Here is a 26,547-nt window from a genome sequence, read left to right as displayed (position 1 = left end):
CAATGCAATAGCTTGTAATACTCTAGTGCTGCACCTTGTTACAAAACTAGCACTTGATAAGAAGTAAACATATTTGTTTAACTAATCAGGTGTACATATATTGTCCTAAACACTAATGATTCAAAAGCTTCAAAGTTTGTTTGGCTGACCTTTTATATCGTATAATGATGGATATTATGATTATTCTACTACTACTGCACTCTTTTTAAGGAATATGCAATTATTGAACAACAGCTTTCCAGCCTTTTCCTTCTTAAAGTCAGATTGCAGTTTTTGTTGGGATGCATAAGAATATTTGTATATTTTTTCCGTACATAAAAATGCTTGATCGTATGTTTCAAAGGGTAAAAAGTAACGAATAATTTCCTGCCCACAATTTCGACATCAGAAACAAATGGTATGAAGGAGAATTTTACAAAATTATATATTGTAAGCAAATTAAACTAACAACTTCATCAGTGACCATTAGCATGAAAGCAAGCATTAGCTCCAGGTAAACGTCCTAGATGCCACCAACTAAAATAGCAACATTCAAATACAGCATGCATGTATATATATTTCTCCCTATGTGTACATTTTCATCAGTGGACCCATCTTTCACAACCAGAACTAAAGTTTCTTTTCCCCTCACTTCAGAACGAAGAAGAAGCGAGTAAATTGTCCAATTTTTTTCCTATTGTTGTAGCTAACTCTTTTAGAGGTTCGATAGTTAATCAAATAGTTAAAATGACCAGTTCAAGATAGTAAGACTAATGGGAGTGATGATCAATCATTTAATTTGGAATTTACAGTGTTTTGAAACATATGACGATTGATCAAACGTCTGAGTATTTCAGAACAAGACGTGTTAAAGAAAGCGCCACATGCTCCAAAGTACTTACTGATTTTTTTTTCCTCGTGGCTTACCGAAAGGCATGTTTTTCAAATTTAAAATAGTAGGAATGGATTTTGGATTTTTGAAATCAATGCATGCATATTCTAATTGCATAATATCTGTAAACGGATACAGGTTAATTAAGGGACCAGGACATTCTTCAGAGAAAATAGCGGGCTCAATTTACTAGAATATCTGTGCTTGCAAATGCTAGTTCGAATCTTCCAAGAAGGGAAGCTGTATGCATGCGGATGTAGTCTTGCAATTTTGCATAAACGTATGATCATCAATAAGAAAAAAAATCAGGAGCTAAAATTGTAAAAAAATACTAACTCCTTGAACCAGTTCTAGTACTCCCTTTTCCGTCCCAATTTCAGCTAAAAGAAACACTCAAGATGAATTGAACAGCTTGAAAAGAACAGATAAACGGCTCAGAGAGATATAATGTGTATTTATCACCTGATCGAGCACGACAAGCAGTGAGCAGTACCATAATCGGTATTGACCCTGAACTAAATGGTTCCAAGCATGAGAGGAGGCCAAAAAAAAAAGAGGGCACTCATTGTTTTTGTTTTGTAAAATACCAACAATTTCAAGTCCATCGCCGACCATCATTTCTCGACTACAAGCTCAGATCCAAACTCACATTCTCTTTACGCTCCGGCTCCGGCGGGGCGGGGAGCTTTTGAGGCGAAGCCGACGATGACGACGAGGAGGCCGACGGCGAGAACGACGTCGAGCCAGGTCCTCCCACGACCACTGGCTCCTCACCTCCGGGCACCGGCAGAGGTGGCGCCGGCTGTTCATGACATCGCGCGGCCAACGGCGTCCCCACGCCGAAGCCGCCTGAAGGGACCCGCCACAGCCCGGACGGCGTCACCGGGCTGCCGTCGATCGGCTGCGAGATGGACCCGGGCCCGCTGAAGTACCTGGAGCCTGTCCACGAGGGGTAGTGCGGCGGCGGCTCGGCGGCGAAGCGGTGGTGGTGCCGGTAGGCGGCGACGGCGGGGTAGTAGAGGTGGGGGTCCGGGAGCGGGTAGTACTGGCCTTGCTGCATGGCCATGGCGGTCTGGAACTGCGCGCGCTTCGCGTGGTGCCGCTCCCGCTTGTGCGCGTTCTGGTGCCCGCCCAGGGCCTGCGACGTCGGGAAGTTCCGGCAGCAGTAGTGGCACTCGAACCTCCGACTCCCCCCGCTGTCGCCGCTTGCACCCGCACCTGCCGCCGTTTGGGCAGCCGCGTCCGCTTCAGCAACACTGGTTGTGGCCGTGCTATGTTTGACGACGCTGCTGGCTTCCTTCACGTCGGTGGGGGAGGAGGCCGTGGCGGCGTCCTGCGGGACGTCGAACCCGAACAGCCGGATGCACGCCGTCCCGGAGCTGCTTGGCTGCGGCGGCGGAGGCCGCTTCTCATGGGCCGGGCGGATGAACGGCAGCTGCGAGAACGAGTCGATGCTCGCGACCGCGCTGCCGTTGGGCTTCCCATGCGCATCCCGCTCGCTCATCCTGCTGGACCGATCTCGCCGGACGGAGCAAGCGTAGGGCTAGGGTTTGATTGGGGAGAGGAGAAGTGGAGAAAAGCTAACTGCTGCTGCGTTTGGAGATGCTTGCTTGCTCATTGATTTGTGATTGTGGGGAAGGCTAGAATATTAGGATATGGGGTAAACGGAATGTGATGGATTGGAGCAGCTCAAGGGGCCTTGCTTAGTTGCTTTGCGCAGCTCTAATTGGGACCAGCTGTTTTGGGGTGTAGGGGGAAATACAAAATCAAATCAGTTTGTGCACCCACGGTTTATCTCAGCCATCTATTTTTTTTATCTAACACTTATCCATATTTTTTAATTACTTATACTATGATTTTTTTCACCTATAAACAAATGGTCCTGATAAGTTATGTGAGTCATATGTACGAATGCTCATATGAAAATTTCACTTATAGGTATAGGGTTGTCAGGGAAGACGCCTATGTGTCCCGGCTGGTTAACCCTAATTCTTTGCATTAGTTTTGGTGTTGCCGTCTACTTATGTGTAGTAACTAGGACGTGTTAATTTGTGCATCTGCATGCCGTCTTATGCTCCAATTCAAAATTCAAATACTCATTTGCCATATTTTGTAGTATTGCTATAGATCCGTACACCTTGAATTGCGCACGAAATAACTCCGTATAGAAGGAAGAGTATTACCGTAGCTATCTCAAACTATTGGAGATACCCTTAACCCCATGAATAAGGGTATTTTCAAAAGCACTGAGACTGTTGTCTTCCCTTTTTTGTGTGAATTACCTTGTAAAAAACCAGAAACACCCCCCTAAGACTCTTATCTTACATTTTCTTTTGGTGTGGAAAGCGCGCCGGAGGTGACGAGCACTGGAGCATGCCGGGGCGCACATGACTCCATGAGGTATTTTGCTCTGCCGCGGGGCGCACGGGTGGGTGGTGGCTTCATGTACGTACGGTATGGGCCGCGGGACGACGGCCGGCGCGATGGGACTTTGGGATCGAATTGGGAGGAGCCATCCATGGCGTCGCGCTGCACACGGATGACGCCAAACAAAGGTCTAGCACTTCATACGCAAGTGCAGTGATGTGTGTTCTCTAACTTCCAAGGACGACATGCTTCATCACAAGAAACTTAATTAGAGTTATCAGCATGCATGGTGTGGATCGTGAGATTAGTTGCACGTACAAGGTTTCTTGAAGGGCGCCCCGTGCGTCGGTATGAAATGAAATCTCCGCAAAACAATCCTGTTGAGTTTGTACACGCGTACATGCTTTGGCTATCTTATCCTTGTATTGAAACTTTCTCGGCTGAGCAGAGGCGAAGCTAGAATCCAACCCATCCTGATGCACATGCATCACTCAATATATCTTAGCTAGAATCCAACCCATTGTGATGCACATGCATCACTCAATATACCTTGAATAAGTTATGTATTTGTGAGAGCAACAGATATATTGATGTCTGATGCACACACTTAAAAGACATAATAGTGCACAAAAACTTAGATATGAACCTACAGCTAGTAAAAGAATTGAGACATTAGGCTCGGCTGAGCTCATTTTTCCAAAACATAAGAGAAACAAGTAACGATTGAGCAACTGGCGCGCAAGTGAGGATACCAGGATTCAAACAAGGAGGAGTAAAACCTAGCACCGTTGTTCATTTTTTAATTTCCATTGGATTGATCAAATGTAACAGTAGTACGTGTCCGTTCCCTTTCTCCTGCTCTCGCTTTCGCGTCTCCCAAGGACATATACTTACTCCTATGTTGCTAGCTATCTAGCCTTTTCACCGCTCGAGGAGACCTTTTGGCTCCCATTTCTGGAGCAGGGAGAAGTCGTTACACACAGCTAGCGGCCGGGCCGCTGCATGCCGCGCCGTGTGAGTGCGTGCGAGGAATTTTCTGAGTGGATGTTGGCCGTCGTACTCACACGACTTGTTTCTTTCTCCTTTCCTATTGCCCCACCCGAGTTCTTGTGCAATCTGCAATGTCAACCGTTGCAGCTGCTCCTGCTCGTCTTTGGTGTTTTGGGGCTGTAACATTTCCTGACCGGGAGACCCCATCCTCTGCAGTGAAGAAAGCAAAGTAAAATGTGAGTAGTGAACAGATGAAACTGTAGCGACGATTTTCTACTGATTATCGGTTACTGTAGTATCTAATCTGATACATTGTATTTAGCTGACGGCTAAGAAAAAAATTCTAATATATTTTATTGTAACCTTATACAATTACTTAGTTGCAACCGCAGAAGATCTGGATGGCTGACTGGGTGCCTGGGGCCACCAATGACTAGTATAGTTCTACTACTCTTGCAAGTTTAGTTTGCCCAAGTAGTATGTGAACGTTTAATAACATTCTGACACTAATCATTGTACTTGTCCTTTGCAACAACAGTCTTCTAGGGACATGTGCCATACTAATAACAGAGGCTACTAACTTTGTTTAGTACTAACCTTTTGTTCCCATTAGGTACTGTCAAATGCGGAGAAACGCATCCCAAAAGAAGATGCCAACGATAAAATCTTGGAAAGAGTAGAAAGAAACGGTGCGCCGTTGCATATATATGTAAATGTAAATGGATACCTCATGATCATCTATCACAAACAGTCCAAGCTAAGCTTTTGCTTACATATGATATATGAAATGCCAAAGAATCCACACTGATTGATTGCAGAAGCGCTGCAGGTTCAGGCAACATGATTCATGTGTGCATGCGCTAGCTCTCCCTGATCGATCGATCACGCAGGAACACGCGTACGGAGATGGCCCCGGCGTCCTTTATGTATGTACGTACGTATACATGTGGTGCCAGGTAGGCCACCAAGATCTCCCAAAAACTGCGATCAGAACGCTGCTACCTGTCAAGTGTCATTCACACATCAGAGTCGCTGGGACAAGCATCATGCCGATCCAACCAACCACAGCATCTCATAAATAAACCAGGTTGTCACACACAGCATCTCGTAATGTTGGTGCGAGCCTTGTTTATTAGGTCGCAGCTTCAGTTAGACATCAGGCTCTTTCGACTTCGCTCGACGTCTGATTGATCGGCCTGTGTGAGGACAGCGTCGACGTCCGCACAAGAGTTAAATGGTGAAGGACAAGTTTACCCTATTGATTAGAGTATATTATTTAAGTAGGAATATATATATGAAAGAATAAAGTAAAAAAGTGTATTAAAGTTATGATTGACTTATATTTGATGCATTTGTGAGGCGACATGGACTTATATTTGAGACCGGAGGAAGAAATATCTGTAAAAATATATTTATTTCAAATAAAAAGAGTTATGTATTATTTAAACATTTTTTATGGTTAATCCGGTAACATTAACTTTATGTGCTAATTTTTATATATATTTTAGATATCGATGGTCAAAATTAAAAAAAAAATAACCAACAACAATCCTAAATGAACTATACATTTGAGTATTTTGTCCTGTGAGATTGCATTAATCCATTATGCAACTATTGTTGATCACAGGGGCGCCGCAAGAATCATGCTCCGGAAATAAGAGAAATTCCTGGACCACATTGTGTTGAGCACTCTAAACATAGCTATAATATGACGGCCAGTCTTAGTTTAGTCAGTGAGTGTAGAGATGCTGTTAGTACATGAACCGAGCCAATCAGAAGGTCGTGATGCTGCAAGTTGGTAATAGGTACGACACTGTAACAGAATATGCTATTAGTGGCTATTAAAAACGTTATTAGTGGTAGGTTTTGAACCTACACTGATTACTCAACACTGATAATCACTGACTATCAGCGCCGAGTTTGAAATTGGCATAGAAATTCAACATCATTGCCGGTTCGAGCCATGAACCGACAGTGATGGTATTATAAAAAACAAAAAAGAAAAAGAAAAAGATGACCTACGGGCCTGGTGCCTGCGTCGCACCTGCTCGTCACTGCGGTCGCTCCGCCACGCGCGCCCTGCAGAGAAAAATGTGACGGCACGAAGGTTGTCGCCACAGATCCACCGCCCCCAGGATCCCACAGCAAGCTGAGCCGGGGTCGCTCCCCTCCACACATGACGACAGTTCCGTCCTCAAGACAGTGGCCGGTTGCACGGATCTGACGACGACATCCAAGGCGGAGGTGGCGGCGATGCGGATCTCCCCACCTAACCCATGGCCGACGGCGACACCAACGGTGGTGGCCGGCCGTATCCGGCCAACGCTCGCCTTTCTGGCGACAGAGCACATGATGTGGTGGCCGGTGGCAAACTGAGGCAGGGGCTATCCCACGCGTCGGCACCTCATCTCAGCCAGGCAATATGCAGCCCACCATCCGGGCGATGGTATGCCAACAACTATATCATGCACAAGCGACAGCAGTAGGGAGGGCGCTGAGTGTGCTAGAGAGGACAGGCGACAGCTGTGCCTGGAGAGGAGGGGTGGCAGGGGTGAGGTGGTTGAGAGAGAGAGAGGAGCGTAATGAGGTGCATGGAGAGGACTTAAATATTTTTTCTACCGACCGGATGTAAGCTGTGAGTAATAAAATAAAGTGAAGGAAAAATTTTGATCCGCCTTCGCTTCATTGTTGGTTCACAATAAAAACCAGCAGTGATACTATCACTGTCAATTTTTATTATATACCGACAGTGATGATTATTAAAAATCGACAATGATGCATTGTTGATGCTAATTTGTTATGAACTGATACGGAGATACATCAGTGAAAATCTATCATACTATTTATGATGGGTTTTGTAATAGTGCGAGAGAGTGGAGACAGGGCCATAGCTTTTCGCAGCATTTAGTCCTGTTTCACTGCGCAAATTAGGCCCGTGGGGTCATGTCGATCATTTCTGTTCTGACAATACTTTGTAGAACCGCTATTCATCCGAGGTATTTTTTTTTTAAAAAAAAGCGAATGCGTGCTCGCCTCTAACAATGCTTTGTATATTATTTTATAAAAAACAAAAGCGTGACGGGCGTATAAATTTTGAAATGGGAGCAAACAGTAAGTGCATGACTATGCCATTAATATTGGTTACCGATGGAGATAGTCAAATAGATCGTGTTTATTGGATCGGTTCGAGATCTAGCACTGTAGTCACAATCTAAGCACGGTACAACCCGAGCCGAGCTAGATCGAGCTAGTACGGAACGAGGTCATAGACCGTGTCTGGGCCGAGCACGCGGAACGGTGGGCCGGCAGGGCACGCCCTGACTAAGTCGAGTCGACACGAGCACGACCCAACGCGGGCCGACACAGACGGGCACAACCCAGCCTAACATGTCTGGATCTAGCTATTTTGTATTATATATATATATATATATAATTTTGTAGCTATTTTTTTAATCTATTTTCTATATTTTTATCTATTTTTTCATCTATTTTCTATATATTTTTAAATTTTATATCTATTTTTTATTTTTTCGGATCACTTGTGGCACTGTGCCTGTCGTGCCCACCGGACCGGTCGTGCCGCTGGACCGCAATCGTGCCTAAACCGGCCCGGTATGGCACGATGAATGATGAGCCGTGTCGTGGGGCAAGGATGCGACATACTATCTGAATCGGCACAGTCTATTACACTAACCGATCCTATCGGACCATGACTAACCGGACCCGTATGGAGCCGACCCGACCGATCCATTTAGTCATCTTTAATTTTAAAAGTTAGATACTTAGATAGGAAAATACATGCACGAGAATCCACAAGACGACTGCAATTTTGCAAGCCTCAAGACTTCGTAACAGTATATTGACAGGGGAGTAGAGCTGAGAGGACAACAACTAAACGTGCATGTTTGTAGTGTTCTAATCTGTGTACTTACCTAGCGGGTATAGTAGAGTTTTCATTGAACTCGTGTAACTCGATCTTGTTATAAATATGATGGAACTGTTGTTGTAGTCATCATAACAACATAGTGTAATAGGCTTGTAGGGGTGTATGTGGTTCGATTAGGACCTCATGTGATCGGTGTTATAAATATATGGAGGAGTATCCGTAATCATTACTCTCTGACGATATATGTTTCGGCAGAAGCTCGTTTAGAAACACCGTGTGTCTCTATTGTCATATGTCGTCTCTTACATGTTCGTCTCAATATATCAAATATATATGTGTCGCTGCGCGGGCTTATTTTTCTAACATACGCGGCGGTTGAAGAAACGCAGTAAACTTGTCATGGGGGCAACGCAGCTACAGCACCCCTGTCCCTCTTCAGATCCAGCTGCGAATGCACAGCACTACCTGTTCGGAGATAAATTAATTCTGACTCGGATACGTACTGCTCATGGGTGTACGTACGTTTGGTGGTGCAGGCACCGACCGTGTACGTGTTCTGTGGTAGTAGTAGTAGTGTAGTACCTTTGGCACTGGAGATCGACCGCCGTGTCAGTACACACATGCATATTGTATAGCTGTCAGTACCAGTACCAGTACCAGTACCAGTACCAGTACCAATACGTACGTACGCGCAGGCCATGTCTGAATTCACTGCGATCGAGTTGTGGTCTCATCTCCATGGTAAAATGATTTTCCATACGTGCTGTGGTCTCCATGGTCTGATCAGCGGCCAGCCCTCCAGCGACGGCAGGTGAGCATCGGTCCTGGGGAGGATTCACATGAACGATGCTTGCTGATATAACTCCTCTTCGCCGTTGCAGGTAGTACATTGTCCTCTCGATCGATCGTCCTTGGTCGTTCTCTGCAGTGGCTATGCTATGCATGATTGAGACATGAGATGACATAGTCATGGCCAAAAAAGTCCTGGAAACAGTATTAAGGCCTAAGGGTACGGTTTAGCAGCAGCTGTAGCCTTATACGATCGACGACATTTATCGACCAGGGATCTGTGGTCGGATAGAATGATCGAACACTTGAACTGAACAGGTGTATGTATGTTAATCGTATTGATCTTTAATCCCCATATATAAATGTCTGACAAATATCGGTTTGCTTGATTTTTTGCAATGCTAGAGATCATGCCTAGCTCTAACGCAAATCATCGTTTGTGAATTGTGATACGTATACACGTCTAGTAATACCCGGGACCGCACATCGCCATTTGTTTGTAGGTGCAAAGACGAGCAAATGAGCAACGCACACACACTGCCACTGCCAGTCTGCCACTGAAGTAGTGGCATGTTATAATTATGGAAGAACGGTACATCTTAGCCCGTAGCCTACATGCGTATGTTGATCCTTAGCGGCATACCTGACCTCTCGCAGTCTCACTGCACATGCAGCTGCACACGCACATCACGAGATCGATCGATGTGGTATTCTTCCTGGTATCGGAAAGAAACGGGAAAAACGTCCCAGAAATACACTGTTGCTCCTGTCACCGAATGTTTTCTCAAAGCATATACAGGCAGGCACTTTCCTCTCCTTTTTCCTGCACCGTGCAAAACAGGCGTACGTCCCCGAGACATAGGCAACGTGAGAGCCAATCTAACGACCCTCAAAGGCACCGAAGAAGGAAACTGACATCGACACGATGGACCGTACAGCACAACCACAGGACCTGCACTCCAACAACGGCCGGGAAATGATCAATTTGCTTTCCGGAACTTGCGCCTGGTGCCAATCGGCCAGGCTTTGCGCGTGCGCCTCCATTTACGCGGCATGACCGAGGTTTTGCATGGTGCGGAGGCTGCAAGGCGGCAGGTGGCGAGCGAGCTGAAACTTGGCCTGAACCGGTGGAGAAGAGGAGTGGCAGTCTCCTTCGGATGGTTAACGCGCAACCGCATCAGTTAATGGGACTCGGGTGTTTCGTCAGTGCGGCAGGAGGCTGTCGCCGTCGGAGTGCCCCGAAACGGCGGTCCATGACAGATACGGTATCTGTGCGTGGATCTTGGGCTGGAGTGCCGGACACGGCGACTGATTGGCGCAGCTGGAGGCAAGATGTGTGGTGCCAGGAGTGGATCACTAGTCGTTGATCATGTGAAGCACATTAGTAACTTGTTTCTGCTGCATGGATCATGGATGTTTAATTGATTGTTTGATGCGTTCTGGATAGCTGAGCTTAGCCTTGATTGGTGGAAAAGTGAAGCGACATTGCCTCGCTGGGACAACTCTCCTTTCTTGAAGTGATGGGTTTTCGCATGACAACCGTACCGTACGTGCACATCTGCTACTAGAGTTCTCCCTCCGTCCACAAAACTCATTTACACGTTTCAAAATTCAAACTTCTTAACTTTTGACTAAGGATTAATCTAACTACATATGATTTTAGTGACACGAAAGTGGTACCGATAGATCTGTATTTCAGTATACATTCTTACTGTTATGATTTTGTAGGTAGTAAAATATTGTTAGATAAATTTGCGATTAAAATTTAATTTAGAAGATCTTGCCAAGTAAAATCGTGCCGTATAAAACTGGACGAAGTTTAGGCATTTAGAAGCCAGTTTGGTTTGTGCTCAAACTAAGGACAAGCTAGCTAATCCACAATTTTGGTTAGCCCAAACCGGGGCAACCAATCTGGTGGCCTAGGTTTTTGGTCAGTTGTGAGACTTAAAATAAGATGGCTGTCTTACCAAAATTTTGGTATCGACCAAACAGTGGGCAAATCTAGTCAAATATACTAAAAAATTATAAGACGAGCTTTCGACACTATGAGGCATTGGGTCGAACAGACCTAACTACCTAAATGGCGTGCTCAATTTAAGAATAATCTAAGATCTTCCGAAGAAAAGGCACAATGTAGTCATTACAAAAAGTCACAAAATAGACGGTGAGGACTGAACATGAAATTTCTACTAGGCATGTGGATACGTAGTTTATGAGGACAGTTTATTTGCAATGGTGGTGTGCCCACCAGTGGCATATTCAAAATCATTCCCCCAAGATTAAGTGATTTAAATTGCATCGACCTGCAGTTCTGATTATTCTCGCCAGGTGACCCATATAAAGAATGTCCAGGAGCGCAATCAATCTCCGTGCCTCAGGCATACTGCAGGAATCTAATTAGCCAGAAAAAGAGCCACTGCCAGTGCCAGATGTGGTAAGCTCCAGCCTCCATGCATGTCACAGGCGAATACGGCCAGACAACCACTTGAATGCGTGCACTGTCAGGCCGCAGGTCTCAGCCAGGCGTCAGCCACCCATTTATAGGCTCAGGCGCTCAGCTCATAAGGCTATAGCTCAGCTCGGGGTGCATAAACACGGCCGGCGTACGTGGCCGGAGCCGGTGGGTGGACACGGGACTGGAAAATTCCACAACGCTGTGTGCATCTACTTAACTATATATTTGTATTAAGGTTCATACTGAATTTTAGTAAAAAAAATATAAAATAGATGTTAGAATTAACGGATGAATAAGAGTCCTCGCCAAAAAAAAAAAGATGGATAAAAGAAATAAATTGTTGAGATAAAGAGAACGTACGCACCATGTTACGAAGTTGTATTTTCTAATGAACACATTGCGCCCTTGTGCCACACATCTCAACACCCTGGGGTCGCGCACCCACCCGAATTGATCAGTCGAGCGCTAAATAGCTCGGGGACCAGCTCAAACTGATCGATCGAGCCAAGAGATCGCGTCCTGAAGAGGCCAGTTGTACGTGTCTGTAGGCGTTACTAGGCTGCGTGGCATGGGCTATGGCTGAGAGGCCGGGGCGAGAGGGACATGTGTTGGTCGGCCGGCACGCACGAACTACGTGAGCAAGGAGGAGAGGTATATGAGGCACGTGCAGTATACTTTTTTATTTATCTCTTTAACATAATCTTTAACACAAATGAAGGATCTTAATAGTCTATAAGTTCACAAAGGAAAGTAAAATTTTAACTTTATTCCGAGGGGACCGGCGGGCGCGATGGGCTGGCAGCGGTGCCCGCGCCGGGACAGGGCCTGGGTGTTGGATGGGTTTGCTTTTTATGGCGCTGTTGCTCACGTTTTCTTTTTATGGTGCTGGGTGGGTTGGAAGGATGCCTGGCGCACGCACGGGCACGGCCGCACACGGCGTTGCTCTTCGATCGGCGCGGCGCGGCGGGGTCTGGGCTTGCGTGCAGTGCAACTGTTTGCTTCAGGGACCCGTCCGTCAGCGCGTGCGAAGGACCGACCGCGTCATTTCTCGTCTCCACTTTCGACAAGTCGAAATCCACTGTTTACCTTCGAGACGGCCGGTCCCAGTTTTCACCGTGTTGGTTTGCACGAATGTGGACTGGATCAAAGTGGACTCCGAGATACTTCTCAAGGGAAAAAAATAGAAATTCTATACATCGGGTCTTTCAAAAGATTAGATAAGTATGTTTCTCTTTTTTCTATACGTGTCAATCGTTGGATTAGAAAAAAAACGTTATGAATCATGATCTCACTATAATATTTTTATAAAAGATCCTGTAAACTTTCTTTTAGAAAAATCTGAATTCTCTGGACCGGATCAAAATGGACTCCTAATACTTCTCAAGGGAAAAAAATATAAATTCTATAGATCGGGTCTTTCGAAAGATTAGATTTTTTCTTCATTACGACACGTGTCTTCCTTTTTTCCACCACGTGTTAACCATTAGATTAAAAAAAAACGTTATGAATTAGGGTTTCATGAGAATATTTCTATAAAAAAATCATGTAAAATTTCCTTCTAAAGAAAGTCTATGTCTAGTTTTAATGGATTGCAATTGGACCAGTGAACCTTCAATTTGTCGGGCTTATATACTTATATGGGCTCACTAGTATAGTTCCAAAAGTGTAACATTTTCAAAAGAAAAAAGTCCAATTTACCTCTCTCTACTCTTCCCGTGGTCTGTCTTCCCCTTTCAACTTGAAACCCGGATTTTTGTGCTCCTGCAACTATCGAAACTAGTCATTTCGACTCCCCACACCAGTTTTTAGAGCGGTTTCATCCGTGTGTCACCTGTCCCTGCTGACTCAACATTGGTGTCTGGCTATAAACCAGCAAAGGAGGTGGGAAAAGAGTAGATATGATAAGTGTTGGCGGGAATAGAGGAGAGTAGGGGGAAATCTTGGCGCGAAAGGAGATGGCCAATCCATGAAGCTCCAGCTCGTCAGCCTCTTCTTGCCGTACCACTGATGGCTGTAGATTGGCGACCCCAATCCCATACCAGAAGCATCCTTGGAGTATGAGCCGCTGGTGATGTGCAGCTGCATAAGGAAGGCGGTGATGTAGATCTCCTAGAGCGACGTCAACCCCGCACGGAGGTACCTTGTAACATCCCGAGTTTAACATGTTATTTAGTTACAAATTTCACTCTAAATTAATTTTTTTTGATTAATTAGGGTAACTAAAATCAAGAAGATATGTATATGAATGTATACATTCATATATTAAATGTATTAAGTTGAGCAGGTATTCTAAAATACACTAAAATTGTTTCCAAAATAATACCTACATTAAATTGGTTCATATGTGTTGGTTTATGGTTTTTATGGCTCTTTGCGTGGAGATTTCAAATTGAATGTCTCTCAATTTCAAATCTATTCTTAGATTCTATTCAGCTCAAATCCAATTTGATTCAAATCATCTTCCAAATCTCAGAGTGTTACTTCTAAATCCAAATTCAAATATCCTCATTTGAATACAAGACCAAACTCGAATCCAAATCCAAAAACCCTCTTTTGAATTTATTCCAAAACCCTACCTCTTTTTATTTTTTATTCCTTTTTTCCTTTTAAACCATTTTCCCCCAGGCTCAATCTCCCCCTCTCTTCTCTCTTTCTCAGCCCAGTCGGCCCAGCCTTCCTCCCCTTCTTTTCTCCCTCGCGCGGCCCAGCCAGCCCGGCTCCTTTTCCACTTTCCTTCCTCTGCGCTCGGCCCACTCGCACGCGCCGCCGGCCCAGCCTCACCGCACGTCGACTTGCTCGTTAGCGTGCCCACGTGTGACCTCAGCTGCCCACGTGTTGGCCATCCGCGCTCGTGCCTCCATCGTCTTCCTCCCTCCTCCAGCGTGACAGAGTGCCACGCTGTCCTTGCCACCACGCTGGTCGCCTTCTGCGAGAAATATCACCGCGACACCCTTCGTGTTCTCTCTCTCTCTCTCTCTCTCTCTCTCTCTCTCTCTCTCTCTCTCTCTCTCTCTCTCTCTCTCTCTCTCTGTGCCCATGCTTGCATCGTCCATACCACTGCACAACACGACTTTTGCGCCCACTCCTGCGCATGGACGCCGCAGAGCGCCTGTGCGACGGGAAAAATGGTGGGCGCCACCTCGCCACCTCGCCGTAGCACTGCCTGCCAGCGTTTGCCCAACGTCACGTGCCCACCACCACACCGACCCCTTCCCCTCTATAAATAGCGCAGTCTGGGACCTCTCCTTCCCCTTTTCCCTAATTCACCGCCGTCATTGCACGCCATCGTAGCTCACTGTTGTCGATCCATTGTCCAAGTGCTTCCCAGGAGCTCGAGAAGGACTCCTTCGTCCTTGTGCCGCTCTCCATTAGCTAAAAGCCTGACTGGAGCCCACCTGTGCCGTTTGCCGAATCGCCTCTGTCACCACTGCTCCGTCGCATCGCTGGGCACCAGCCAGCTTCTCGCTAGCCTTGAGCTCGATAAGCATTCCCGTCCCCTCGCGTATCCTCTTAGCTACTGTATAGCCATTCATGTGCCTTTTTTGACGTAGTCGTGTGTGGCTGTGAGTTTTCCTCGCCATGGGTGACCCTTATCCCTCTCATGAGCCGGCCTTCACACCGTGTTAGTCGTGTGGACCTAGCCATAGGATTGCAGGTGGCCCAGATCGCGCTAGAGTGGGGGAGGTGCTGCCCAGATTTCTTACGCCGCCATCGTCAACTCCAGTCGCCATCTGGCGTTGTCCTGGTCTCGGCCCACTTTCGATGAGCCCCAAATCGAGTCTGCCGTGTTGTGTAGAAGCCCGGTGACCACTCCTCTTAGAGAACCTCCGACCGGAGTGTGAATCCGGAAAGCTTGCTGGCGCGGCTCCACCATGATTCCTCATCGCCAATCAATCCCTTTCGCCGCTCAACAGCGTCGCGCGTCCGCGCTCCTGCGCGCGCACGTGGCCGGGCCACCGTCCGTGTACCGCTCGGCCTAGCCAAGCAGGTCGTTGCCCAAGCCCAGTAGTGGCTAGGCCAGCCCAGCCACTAAAGGTCGCACCCTAGTGGGCCAGCCCAGCTCCGCAGCCCAAACCCGAGCGGGTCAACACTGTGCAGCCCAAACCCGGCGCGGCCCATCCAAGCTCGGACTCGGCCCAATCCGAGACCATTTTGGTCCAGCTGGTACTATTTATGTGGGTCCCACCGAGTCACTATTTATGTGGGCCCAGATTACTGTTCAGTGATCCCAACCATGGCCCCACTCATGAATAGTGTGATTTCATAATTTTTCGATTTAATTTTAGATTAAATCTTTCGAGAGTCATAACTTCTCTATTCTGGCTCTGATTCCGGCGATTGTTTCGCCAAAATTCATCTAAATTCAAGATCTATCTATCCATCATAGTGTGTATTCATTAGGACTCATTTGACTTTCTATTTGATGTTTTTTTATTCTTCCCTAGAATAGCTCGTTAATGATCGTAGTCACAATTGCAAATTGCTAGAATTCTGTGAGTGCTGCGTAGGAAGCGTCAAGAGGGCGGAAGATCCTGACTATAATCAAGATCTTGAAGAAAACCTCAGAGAAGTAAAATCATATTTCTTTGATCATATTGAACCTATGTTTTCAGATAATTTACATGATCAACTAAAACTAGATTTATTATCGCATATGCTATGTATTACGCTTTTCCAAACTACTTGCAATAGTTAAATCATATCAAATAATTGCCATACCTTAAATGTCTCATCTAGAATAAATATCACCCTAGGATTACCTGTCGTTAACTATATTAACATCGAACGATGTCATGACAACTGACTTGCTTAGGATTGAATACGTCTCATTGGAGCCGTCGCTTTGAAATGCATCTCTTCGAAGATAACGATTCACAGTTTAAACAATTTTACTCATATACCATGAACCCTTGATGGTTGTGAAATTCTTGATATGCTGTGGGATATGGCGGGAATGTGTAAAAATGGGTGAAAACTATTTTGGCGGGGACAGGTGGGGTAGTACTCTGGATGAGGATGCTCCTGTGGGCTTGAGTCACCTCTATGATGTCCATTGACAAAAGATACCTGCCCTGGCTATTTATGGACCAAGTCATTATGTCATCATGCTTAGCCACCCCATACAACCATGCATCCTGAATGGGTAGGACTTGACTTTTCATTCACCAGACTGAGTTGGGCATCATACTATGAGTTTGAGAGCAGCGAGCAGTCAAGGGACCATCTGTTCCTCTGTTTGAAGGTTGCTACAACATGCCTAGGCTTAAAAAGGGGGCTAGCCTTCAGTACGTGGACCCTGGTGCTTAAGGGTAAATCTCGTAGAAAAGCCCAGCAGAAAAGGTGATTGGAGTGTCTTGGTATGATTCGTTCCTCCGCTTGCAACGGTTGGAGGCTAAACATATTATCGTATGGGTACAGTGTATAACCTCTGCAGAGTGTAAACCTATTCGAATAGCTATATCCACGGTCATGGACATGTGAAAGCAGTAATCGCATTGACTAGACTTTAGGTGCGCGTGTCTTGATGAGTGAGTTTGTGGACTAGATGTTTGTGTGATGAGATTGTTGGCTAAATTTATCAGGATCTATGTGGTACTAGAGGTACACCAGATGTGCTGAAAGGGACTACGAAGCGAGGTGTAGCCCCTCCCAAGACAAAAAAACCCTAGATATAACTTGTTACTATTTTCTAGATTTAACACTGTTTCAAAAGTATTGTTACAAGGTTACCTTTGTTTTAAAATGTTAACAATAGATAATATAATTAGATACATGCATAAAATCTGTTTTACGTTTAAAATTAAAACGTAAAGCTTTATCCTTAAATTACGCCATTTATGCATCTATTAATACCTTAAAGTAGTATAGGGTTTACAGAGTACCGTCCGTACTCACTCTTATTGTCATTCAGATGAGGAAGTCGATGTTGACTTCGCCGGAGGTGAAGGTGAGGATGAAAAATAGTCTTAGAAGTCATGTTCGCACCCTAAGCTATTTGTGGCTTGGACTTTTGCTGGACGTGGAGGGGCAATAAGTCGCAGGGGGGGGGGAGCCCCTGGCGCTTGGGCGGCACAATAGCCTAGGCGATAACTCCACTGTAGACTACGTCCTATGTATGGGCTTCTCGGGATAACGTTAGGGATGCGGGAGCTGTCTCGAAGCACCTAGCTCTCTAGCACCGAAATGGTTTCTCTCTGATCATATAGCTAGGAATTCGCCACCAGCGCTTCGGACGTGGGGGCCTCCAGCGCCGAGCCTCCACCTGGCCGCCTGAGCCACCGGCCACCACAGCATCCTCCATGCGTACACGAACCTCTCGGTCAGTGACGTCCTGCTGTTTCCTGACCGAGCCAGCCTCACAGCAGACCGCACCCCGCACCTGCGCAAATCCTACTCGGCCACGAGTCCACACTCGACCCCAGACCAACCTGCATGCAGGAGCCATGCAGAACCGCGCCTATGTCGGACTCCTGGCCTCCCACGTTCGGTCTCCTGTGTCTCGACGCTTGTTCACGTTCACATGCTGACAGACGTCGATCTCCTTCGCGCCCGACCTGGCGACCTGTGCACGGATCGTCACAAAATCGGACTCGCGCCAACCGAACTGCTCAGCTGGCCGAAACAAGCATGTGATCGAATCCAAACCAATCCCAAGCCAACTCGTCTTCTACCTGGGCGCCAGACCTCCTGAGGAAAAACCAGCCTCCGTCCTGCTGCGCGCCCAGCCACAGGAGCCGTCGCGACCGCGACCTGCACGCGTCCGAGCTCCCTCTCTGCTCCAAGGGGCGCATCTCCGGGATCCTGGCTCATTAGAGCTACTGTTGCTTGGTGGAATGGATCTCCTCGATCTAATGGGCTTCTGACCGGAATTGCACTCATCTTCAGTCGAGAGGGTGGGGCGCTACTTGGACGATTCATTTGAGTCTGGATGGAGGAATTTGAGTGGATTGGGGCTTGAGGAGTGGTAGGTAGGGACGAATCACCGGAGTCGCTCTTGGAGTCGCCAGATAGCCGTTGGGACTCTGTTTCGTCTAAGGTCTTGTTCTCGCCACTCTCAAGTCTATCCATGATATGTGTATGCTTGAACTTTATGTTCTTGACGCACGACAACGATTTAACACGAGAATAATTACTAATAACCTTGATTGGGACTGACATTTTGACATCTTGGCCAACACATAATCCGAATGTGAAGCCTTCAGTTTTGCACCGGTGTTAAGCCTGTTAGATTATGATAGCTTATGAGCATAATGCAGAGTATGCGGCAAATTGGAATATGCAACACCTTGCGGTAGCTCTTGCACCGTTCACTTGTACGGTAAAAACAGACACTAAACATGACAAAAACCCAAAATGAACATCTTATTCTTCACTTGCATGAACACCTTTTGCTTTTTATAAACAGCAATCTCTGGCTGATAAAAAGTACAATTTTTCGAATTTTTTTCAATCCAAACCGCCTATCCAATTTTATGACAATGCAGCAAAGGAAAACATGTAATTACCACACAAGCAGAGCAAATGTTACAGGAAAAAAAAGAAACCTGAAATCTCACTGTCACGGATGTATGCAGTCCTGGCTGCTATGGTCATTGTTGCGCAGGCAAGGAGCAAACCTGATGACACCATGTTAGTGCCCAATGTACACAAATTGGTTTCTTCTGAGATTGATGATGGAAGTAGCAGCTGGCAAAGGATATAATTGAACGTCTTCGATCAGAGATACTGATCATGTATCCTCGCCCGGTTCTCTTCCCACCATAACCTAGCATGCATCTCACTGAATCTCTCCCGGCTGTATGAAGAACAGCCAAAAAGAACAAATATTTTACTACAGAAAAAAAGGACAGAGATTCTTGATTTATAATCAACCAACATTTACTTACTTTCTCTTTAAAAAAACGAAGAAGAACATTTCACATTTGTGACACGTATATTAACATTTTGCTGTTGTGATATTTAACTGCAATTTTGTTCTTCATATCACGAAAGTTAGTCCAGTGGAACTTGATAAATAAGATATACAAAAATCTCACTTCTCTGAAATATTAGTTCAAGTGATCCAGGCTGCCTATCTATCAGGCCTATATTACTACTGGGATACTAAGGTTGACTTTCTACCCAATATTTTTGCTGAATGTCCGTTAAAGAACCTAATTAGTTGGATTATTGAGTAGTGATATCTTTGCAAAGTTTGAGCCCTCAATGACCAAAGAACAATTGCACTAAGACAATAACCTTATTAGATAATCCTATCCACAAACCATGATCTTAAGCAGAAAACAGCAAACCTGAATCGGACGCGCCGGAGTTCTCTGATGCCACCAAGCAACGCCCGAATAGTAATATACACACCAGGTTCATCCTCTTCTACCCATTCCCTTTCTTGGTCACTTGCGTTGCTAACAGAGACCGAGAGTTCACCAGATCGATCCACCTCTTCAGGAGATGAGCTTGTCCTCCCTGACGCATCCATTGATGAAGTTTCTGTCTTTGCTCCACTAATTCTTGACAATTTAGGTGTTGATGCCAGTCCAACTGAATCATAGCACTGGTGTCCAAGGTAGCGGTGATGGCGGTAACCGTTGCCAAGGTGATTGGGTTGGTTCTCAAGAGAATCTGATGATGAATATCCTTTTGCTCCACTACCTGTTAGTGGTCTGTGGAAAGTATGTGGTAGACGCTCCTTGTTAAGTCGAGGTGTAGCTGGGCTATCCTCTTTGGAGCTCTGTATGAGGTGCAGCCATGACACAGCGAGTAGACAAGATAAGAAGGCATGTTTCAAATCATCAGAACATCTTGAAAGGTGATTGGAAGGGTCTCTTACCTCATCGTCAGACCTTGGAATGCTAGGAAGAGGAACAGATTGACGGTTAAACTTCTGAACATTGTAAAGCTCCATGACTTTCTCGTAATTTTCAGCCCACCATCTTTGTGCTTGCCATTTGTTGAACATCTCACGGCTATTATACATCAGTTCATGCACAAAAGAGCACGGCAGATACTGGTAAGTTGACATTATGTAAAAAAAATAGAGAAAACACTTTTTATGATCATCAGAAACAGAGAGCAAGCATGGTAAGGTATAATACATAAACAAAAGTAAATAAGGAAGCAGAGGAAGGACCATACTGGACCAACAGAACATAGACTTGTCGATCTGTCCTTATCTTGCTCCAACATCATTAAATTTATGCAATGCAATTCTTCTTTCCTTCAGAAACATTTTTTCTTGATCAAACCATGTTGCCATGCTCATATATCCATCCATTCCTACTAATTAAGCATGAAAAAACTGAATTAACTAGTTGACTAGCTCTCACACTTACAATAGTTAATAGGATACATCCCCCATGGAACATGCCTAAAGGTAGTTTCTCATTGTTCAAAGGGAAATATCTGAAGAAGGGGCTTAACATCGAACTTGCACTGCAAACTAGGTACAAAAGGGTCTGCCGCTTGGGCATGGATTCTTCTCTAAACTGTATTATTAACACTTAATTTTGCCCAAGAATTAGAACTTCCTGTTGGCAAAAAGGTAAAATGGTAATCTCTACCAGTGTTCCACATTGTGGATCAATGAACGCTTGGTACATGGATGTTTCATTTAGAACATGAATGATTGAGTTCTACTGATGGGACAAGAGTGGTTGTTCCAGCAGTATCCTGTGGTTAAACAAAGCATCAACACCTGGGAAAACAATTGTGATAGTGGGGGTTTTACATTGATGTGGGCATAGTTTGTGGAAGTGAGAATAAAGGGTATGATTTATAAAAACGGTATGTAGGCAGCTCAAATGTCTTTTGATTAGAAAAGACCCTCCCCCCACCACACGCACCAACACGCAAAAAAATAATAAATAAATAAAACAAAAAACAAACCCGCCCACAAAAAAATAGGAACTATGTAACAAGCATTTAAGGTAATTATTCCAATACAGTAAGTCAAAAAGCACATAATATACCAGAGTGAATAATTTATTAATGGAAAGTGAATGAGATGGTTTAAAAATTTAAATAGACACTACAGGTAATGGTCACTTGTCAGTGCAGCCCGAAAAACACACCATTGCTTCATAGCTTGCTGCATAGATACATGGATCTTGCAATTAATAGTTCTGAATATCTAAGCCACACTCAGCAAGAGATACATAAGCTCTGTGAAGTATGAAATGATGTTTAGCGCATCTAAAGACAACAAAGCAATTCAAAACCTGTGCAACCATGGCACCCCAAGTCAAATTCTAATAGGCACCTTCTTGCCTAGATCTAGAACCAAGAAATAAGCTACAAGTGCACCCTAAAGACATTAAAAAATCAGTTTGTCTTCCCATTATAACCGGTGTTACCTGGACACGGACACAAGTGTCGGAATCCGACTCGGACTTGGGTGTCCGATTCGGCAAAGAAAATTTAGACACGCGAAATACAACTCGGAATCCGACAAGGGTGTTGCAATCCGAGTCAGATTCGGAGTGTCCGGTTCGGCAATAAATTTGGACACGGGTGTCCAGGTAACACTGACGATAACATAGCAATCTTTCATTTATGCCATCTTTCCACATGTCACTACTGGAGGCAAGCAATCAAAGTAGTATGCCATAAGGAGCTTCTCTCATAAAATTCTTTATAATACATTCTGATCCTAAAAATGACTTTGCGTAATTAACCAAAAAATTCATAATTTATTGTGTATAGCTCGGTTGGTAGAACCTGCAGTTAAGAGGCCGCCCACCCGGCTTGAGCCCGAGTGCTTGCAAAAAGTGGGTATCTCCCTGAGAAATTGGTTTCAGCGAGTTTCCTAGCTGCCCAGGGTTCGGTACTCCCTTCGTTTAAGATGAGGCCAGGAGGGATGTCCTCTCCCTATGGTCAATTTTTTTTTAAAAAAAATCACTAGCACCATTTTTCCTGTATACTGTGTATATCAAGTTTGGAAGAGTCATTTATAAGATCTACTTGAAAGGAGGCACTACTCAAATAAAGTAGCAAAAGAAGTGCAACCAATCCAATGCTCCAGGTTGGCTGGCTCCCCGGATAAGCAGGGGGCTGGACGGACCCAATTAGATTAATGAGATACCAAAGCAAGGCTACCATTTCTTTATTATAAAAAGGACAATGAAAGAACTCAACCACTTGCAGTTTTTTGTTCGTTAATTCTGTTCCATCAAGACTACTCAATTCAGAGGACAAACTGCACTGGTGGTCCTCTCCTGTCTTAACCTAATAATCTAATCCTAGAGCAGGAAGAAAAAAGCCAGTACGAGTCACTGAAATGCATGACATGGATTCAGAAAAGCGGTAACGTGTAAGCTAGGCTTCAGAGCTATTCTATGCAGCTGAGCTCAATGCCGAGTGACATTTGCTTACTCCTCTGACGAATCATAGACTTCCTCAATCGCTTGAGAGAAGCAACAAACAAATATGGTTTGGAAGTATAAATCTATTAACTCTACAGCAAAAAGGCAGACAGATCCAGATTTCGTTCTGCTGCAGCATGTGGGTGACTACTAGATGCTCTTTGTAGGAATCATACCCATAGTCCCAAGCAGTTTAAACAGCACAGTGTACCATTTGAAGAATGGAAATTTGGTCGGAATCAACACATGATGCCTTGAGAAATGAGAGATCCACATAAAAAAAAAAAACCATGTGCCTTCATCCCATCCGTTCAATGCCATACTGTACAGACACACACTGGGCGGTTGATTAAATGCTAAACTGATGGCAAATTTATTGATGTCTCTTTTCTTGGTGGCGGAGCCAAGTAATTATTTCTATGAAATAAGAAATATACGTAAATAACTTATATCTGAAGAAAGATCTCTTGGAATTGCAGAAGGCCTGCAGCTCATGCACGGAAGTTGCAGATGTTGAGATTCTCACACAGCTCTCCCAAATTTAGAAATCTATAGTGCACTTCTCAAAAAATTCCTTCTAATTCTAATTCATATAATCATATGAGTACCCAAAGTGATCTATCTTGTGGCCATTTGTTAGGGACAGTGATGGACCAGGGTTTCCCTTTTGACTCTTTGAAAGATAGGCACGTATTTTGCCTTTCAAAGAAAAAAAGATAGGCACGTATTTACCCCTCCATCCTATCCTTAGCGGACAATCTCCTCTCTTTTTTCCAAATTCCATACTTCCCGCGAAAGCAAAGCCGAAAAAGAAACAAAACAACAATGGCAAAACACGAGATAAAGCACAATTTTGTCCCATCTGCTCAAAAAAAGTTACCAAGGTTCATTCAAAAGTTTGATGGAACTACAAGTTTCTCTTAAGAGATCAAGGTTTAAACTTTCCCTGGCTCAGCCGCTACAGTTTTTTTTTAAAAAAAAAAAATTTAAAAAGTTGAATTGCAACTCTCTTCTTCATTTTGCCCCCTCTACTCATGAAATTCTCCTAGAATTCAAGCAAATCAAAGAAATAAAGAAAATAAAACAAGTAAATTGTATAATTTTCCTTAAAAACAAAGTACCACACATAAAAATATGAACCACAAACTTATGTTTTCGTTGCCGGGGCAATGGAAAATGTGAATCCTCCATATCGAAAGGCAAAAATTATGAACCGAAAATAATTCATTTTTTATTCTGTTATTTATTGCAAGGAACAATCAAATTGTTCTACAAAGCAAACTTTGAGACGGATGAGCGCAAGACCTCACCTGAATCGGATGCGCTTCAGGTCGTTGCCGCCCTGCGGCAGAGAGAGGAAGGTGATGAGCACCCCAGGTTCCACCTGAGCGACCCATTCCTTCGCCTCGTCGTCCTCGCTGCCCCGCGCCGCCGTTTCCTCTTCCTCATCCCCCTCCTCATCGCCGGCGGGGAAGTCAGTGCGCGCGCTGACTGATGGCGTGACGTCGCCGTTGGAGATGGTGCCTACGCTGGGCAGCCTCGGGGTCGATGTCGAGGAGCTGCCGGTGCGGCGGTAAGCGTAGTGGAAGCGGTCCGACCCAGAGGCCACCTCGGACTCCGCGTACGCGCCGCTGTGGTGGTACGGGTGGTGCCGCCGCGACGCCGACGCCGACGACGAGCCAGCGCACGGCTTGCAGTGCCGGTACGCGCCCGACGCCTTCAGCGCCATGTCCTTGATCTGAGACCCAAGAAAATCTCCTATCAACCGTATTGCCCAGCTCACACTTCACATCAACAAGGCAAATTTCTACCAACAATTCCAACAAGCCTCGAGATTTTCGGAGAAATTGAGCCATCCCAATACCTAAAAACCACAAATTATGTCAAATTCCTACCAGTTTCTGCTTCACTCAGGCCAAGGCAAGGTAAGGTAAGGTACATTTGATCAATGATCAGGGAAAAATGCAAATTTACCACTAATCTAAACCAACAACTATCGAATCCTGGTCTACGTTATGATAAAAAAAATCAAAAGGGCACCCAGAACAACCCCGACAATTCCTGACCATAAGGGGGCACTCCAAGAATTCCAGGTCCAAGCACAGTGACCAACCTGGGCGGTGAGCGCCTTAATAGCCTGCCTCGTGGTGGGCGTGGTCGCCGAGTCACCCCCGCTTCCGGCGACGGCGTTGTCATCGTCGTCCTCAGGCGGCTCGCGCAGTGGCGGCGCGCCGCCGGGGAGCTGCTTGGAGCACGCGATGCACGTGAGCATCGCCTCTCGCCCTCCTTCGGATCCTGCGACGGAAAGAGAGCAGGGAGGGGACGGGAGGTGTGGGTTTATAAACGGAACGGAAGCTCGCGCGTGCTTCGCTGCGATGAGAATCGAGCTCGAGCGGAGGGCGTTAATGGCGGATTAGGATTCGGCGTTAAAAGACAGAGTCGCTGGTGGTGCGTGGTGGAGTTATTTTACTCTTTTCCCGGGGTTTAGTTGCGCCTACTGTACTACTGTTCACAGAGATGGAGTGCCTGCTGAGTGATGAATTCTGGAATATTCTAAAACTAAGATTGATATTTCGAAAATTTGTCTAGAGATTCTTACAATCCAAATAGACGTGGGATTGGATTTGCACCGTCCAAAGTTTAACTGAACTTCGCCTCACTTGACTCCGTTGGATTGGATGTATTTGGAATTGGATATACATGGATAGGGATCCAAACTTAGCATGGATAATAGGATGGCACGTGGACTAAATATTGGATAGTATAACATACATTGGACTTGACAGCTCTTTTTTAAGCTCAACACTAGTTATAAGCTGTAGTATCGATCTGTACGGATGCTCAAATGTATACCACACTCTATACACTAAAACACATGTTAGACCTACAATATATACACACATTTACTGAAGAGATTCACGAAACTTCCAATTCAACAAGCGACAATCACTTGACAGCTCTTGTTCTCTATGTTCGTCCCCTCTCGTGGTAACCCACCAATGGGGTATGTCCACCGCGAGGACCAATAGCCGTGTTTGCCACAACATTGACGGTGTCACTGTAATAGGTAAGGGGATGTTATACGTAGCGGGTCCCGTGTCGCCAAGTGTCAGTATGCAGCATGTATTGTCAAGATCACGGCCATACCGCGCAACTAGGGCGAAGCTCACACGACCAGCCTCCTAGTCACGCATCGAGGTCCTACGACCAGCCCACGCTGGTCGCAGAGCAGGTACCCACATACTCGATCAAGTCTCATTTAATACTGACTACTGGAGTGTTTTCCCTTTTCTAGGCACTTGCTTTTAGCGTGGCATGGTCATGGGGCGGTGTGGAATTGCAGTAACCCGTCCCGTAGCATTTAATACCGCCGGATGGTTTGACGGGTGAGCGTGACGGCGTTTGGTGATGGTACAGCAAAGGACGACCAGAGCCAGACATGCATGCCTATCTAACGTCATGATATGCTACGGGTAGTTGGCTCTGTCATGGGCTGATCTACCGTAGGGTTTGAGATGGTCTGTTTGTTTGTGCATCTTTTTCCTGGTATATAAAGAGGTCAAGACCGTGTTTGTAGCGACAGAGAACACATTCTGTAACAAGTTCACCCAATTCATAAGACAATACACATGACGTAGGGCTATTATCCCACGAGAGGTATGAACATGGATAAACATCGGTGTTCTTGAGTCCAAGTTGATACACACGTATAGGAAATGCAGATCAACATGCCCATCGTCTGTATACCCTGGATTATTGTCAGGGATCATCCCCAACAGTTAGCACCCTAGGTAGGGTCGTGTTTTTTCGCGTTTCTGCAGGTATTGATACT

General features: G+C 45.4%; 2 protein-coding genes across 3 annotated transcripts; both read right to left on the bottom strand.

The window, feature by feature from the left end:
• Positions 1 to 1,274: 1,274 nt before the first annotated feature.
• On the bottom strand, positions 1,275 to 2,612 carry LOC133894908 (zinc finger protein 8-like). Its single transcript, XM_062335106.1, has one exon. It carries the CDS (start codon positions 2,373 to 2,375, stop codon positions 1,497 to 1,499), a length of 879 nt encoding a protein of 292 aa, XP_062191090.1. The 5' UTR covers positions 2,376 to 2,612; the 3' UTR covers positions 1,275 to 1,496.
• Positions 2,613 to 18,736: 16,124 nt separating this feature from the next.
• LOC133894759 (protein Brevis radix-like 1) lies at positions 18,737 to 25,242 on the bottom strand. 2 transcript variants are annotated; one of them, XM_062334922.1, is made up of 5 exons: positions 24,829 to 25,242; positions 24,026 to 24,453; positions 20,186 to 20,321; positions 19,650 to 20,086; positions 18,737 to 19,153 (listed from the first exon to the last, which is right to left on the bottom strand). In XM_062334922.1, the coding sequence occupies exons 1-5, from the start codon at positions 24,985 to 24,987 to the stop codon at positions 19,075 to 19,077; spliced, it is 1,239 nt and encodes a 412-aa protein (XP_062190906.1). In that variant the 5' UTR covers positions 24,988 to 25,242; the 3' UTR covers positions 18,737 to 19,074. The 2 variants fall into 2 exon arrangements, with proteins under 2 accessions (XP_062190906.1, XP_062190907.1); XM_062334923.1 differs by having other exon boundaries at positions 24,026 to 24,579; positions 24,829 to 24,951.
• Between the last annotated feature and the right edge of the window lie 1,305 nt (positions 25,243 to 26,547).

The sequence above is a fragment of the Phragmites australis genome, chromosome 16 (genome assembly GCF_958298935.1).
Source record: "Phragmites australis chromosome 16, lpPhrAust1.1, whole genome shotgun sequence".
Classification (NCBI taxonomy): Eukaryota; Viridiplantae; Streptophyta; class Magnoliopsida; order Poales; family Poaceae; genus Phragmites; species Phragmites australis.
Note: the sequence above shows the minus strand (reverse complement) of the source record. Positions and strands in the feature narration are given on the sequence as shown.

Excerpts from the sequence above, each read along its gene's own strand:
- LOC133894759 (XM_062334922.1), bottom strand. The coding sequence starts at position 24,987 with ATGCTCACGTGCATCGCGTGCTCCAAGCAGCTCCCCGGCGGCGCGCCG. Across the intron at positions 20,322-24,025 it reads CTGAAGCGCATCCGATTCAG|CCGTGAGATGTTCAACAAAT; the intron begins GTGAGGTCTTGC and ends GATGTATAATAG. Across the intron at positions 20,087-20,185 it reads TTCCAAGGTCTGACGATGAG|AGCTCCAAAGAGGATAGCCC; the intron begins GTAAGAGACCCT and ends CACCTCATACAG.
- LOC133894908 (XM_062335106.1), bottom strand. The coding sequence starts at position 2,375 with ATGAGCGAGCGGGATGCGCATGGGAAGCCCAACGGCAGCGCGGTCGCG.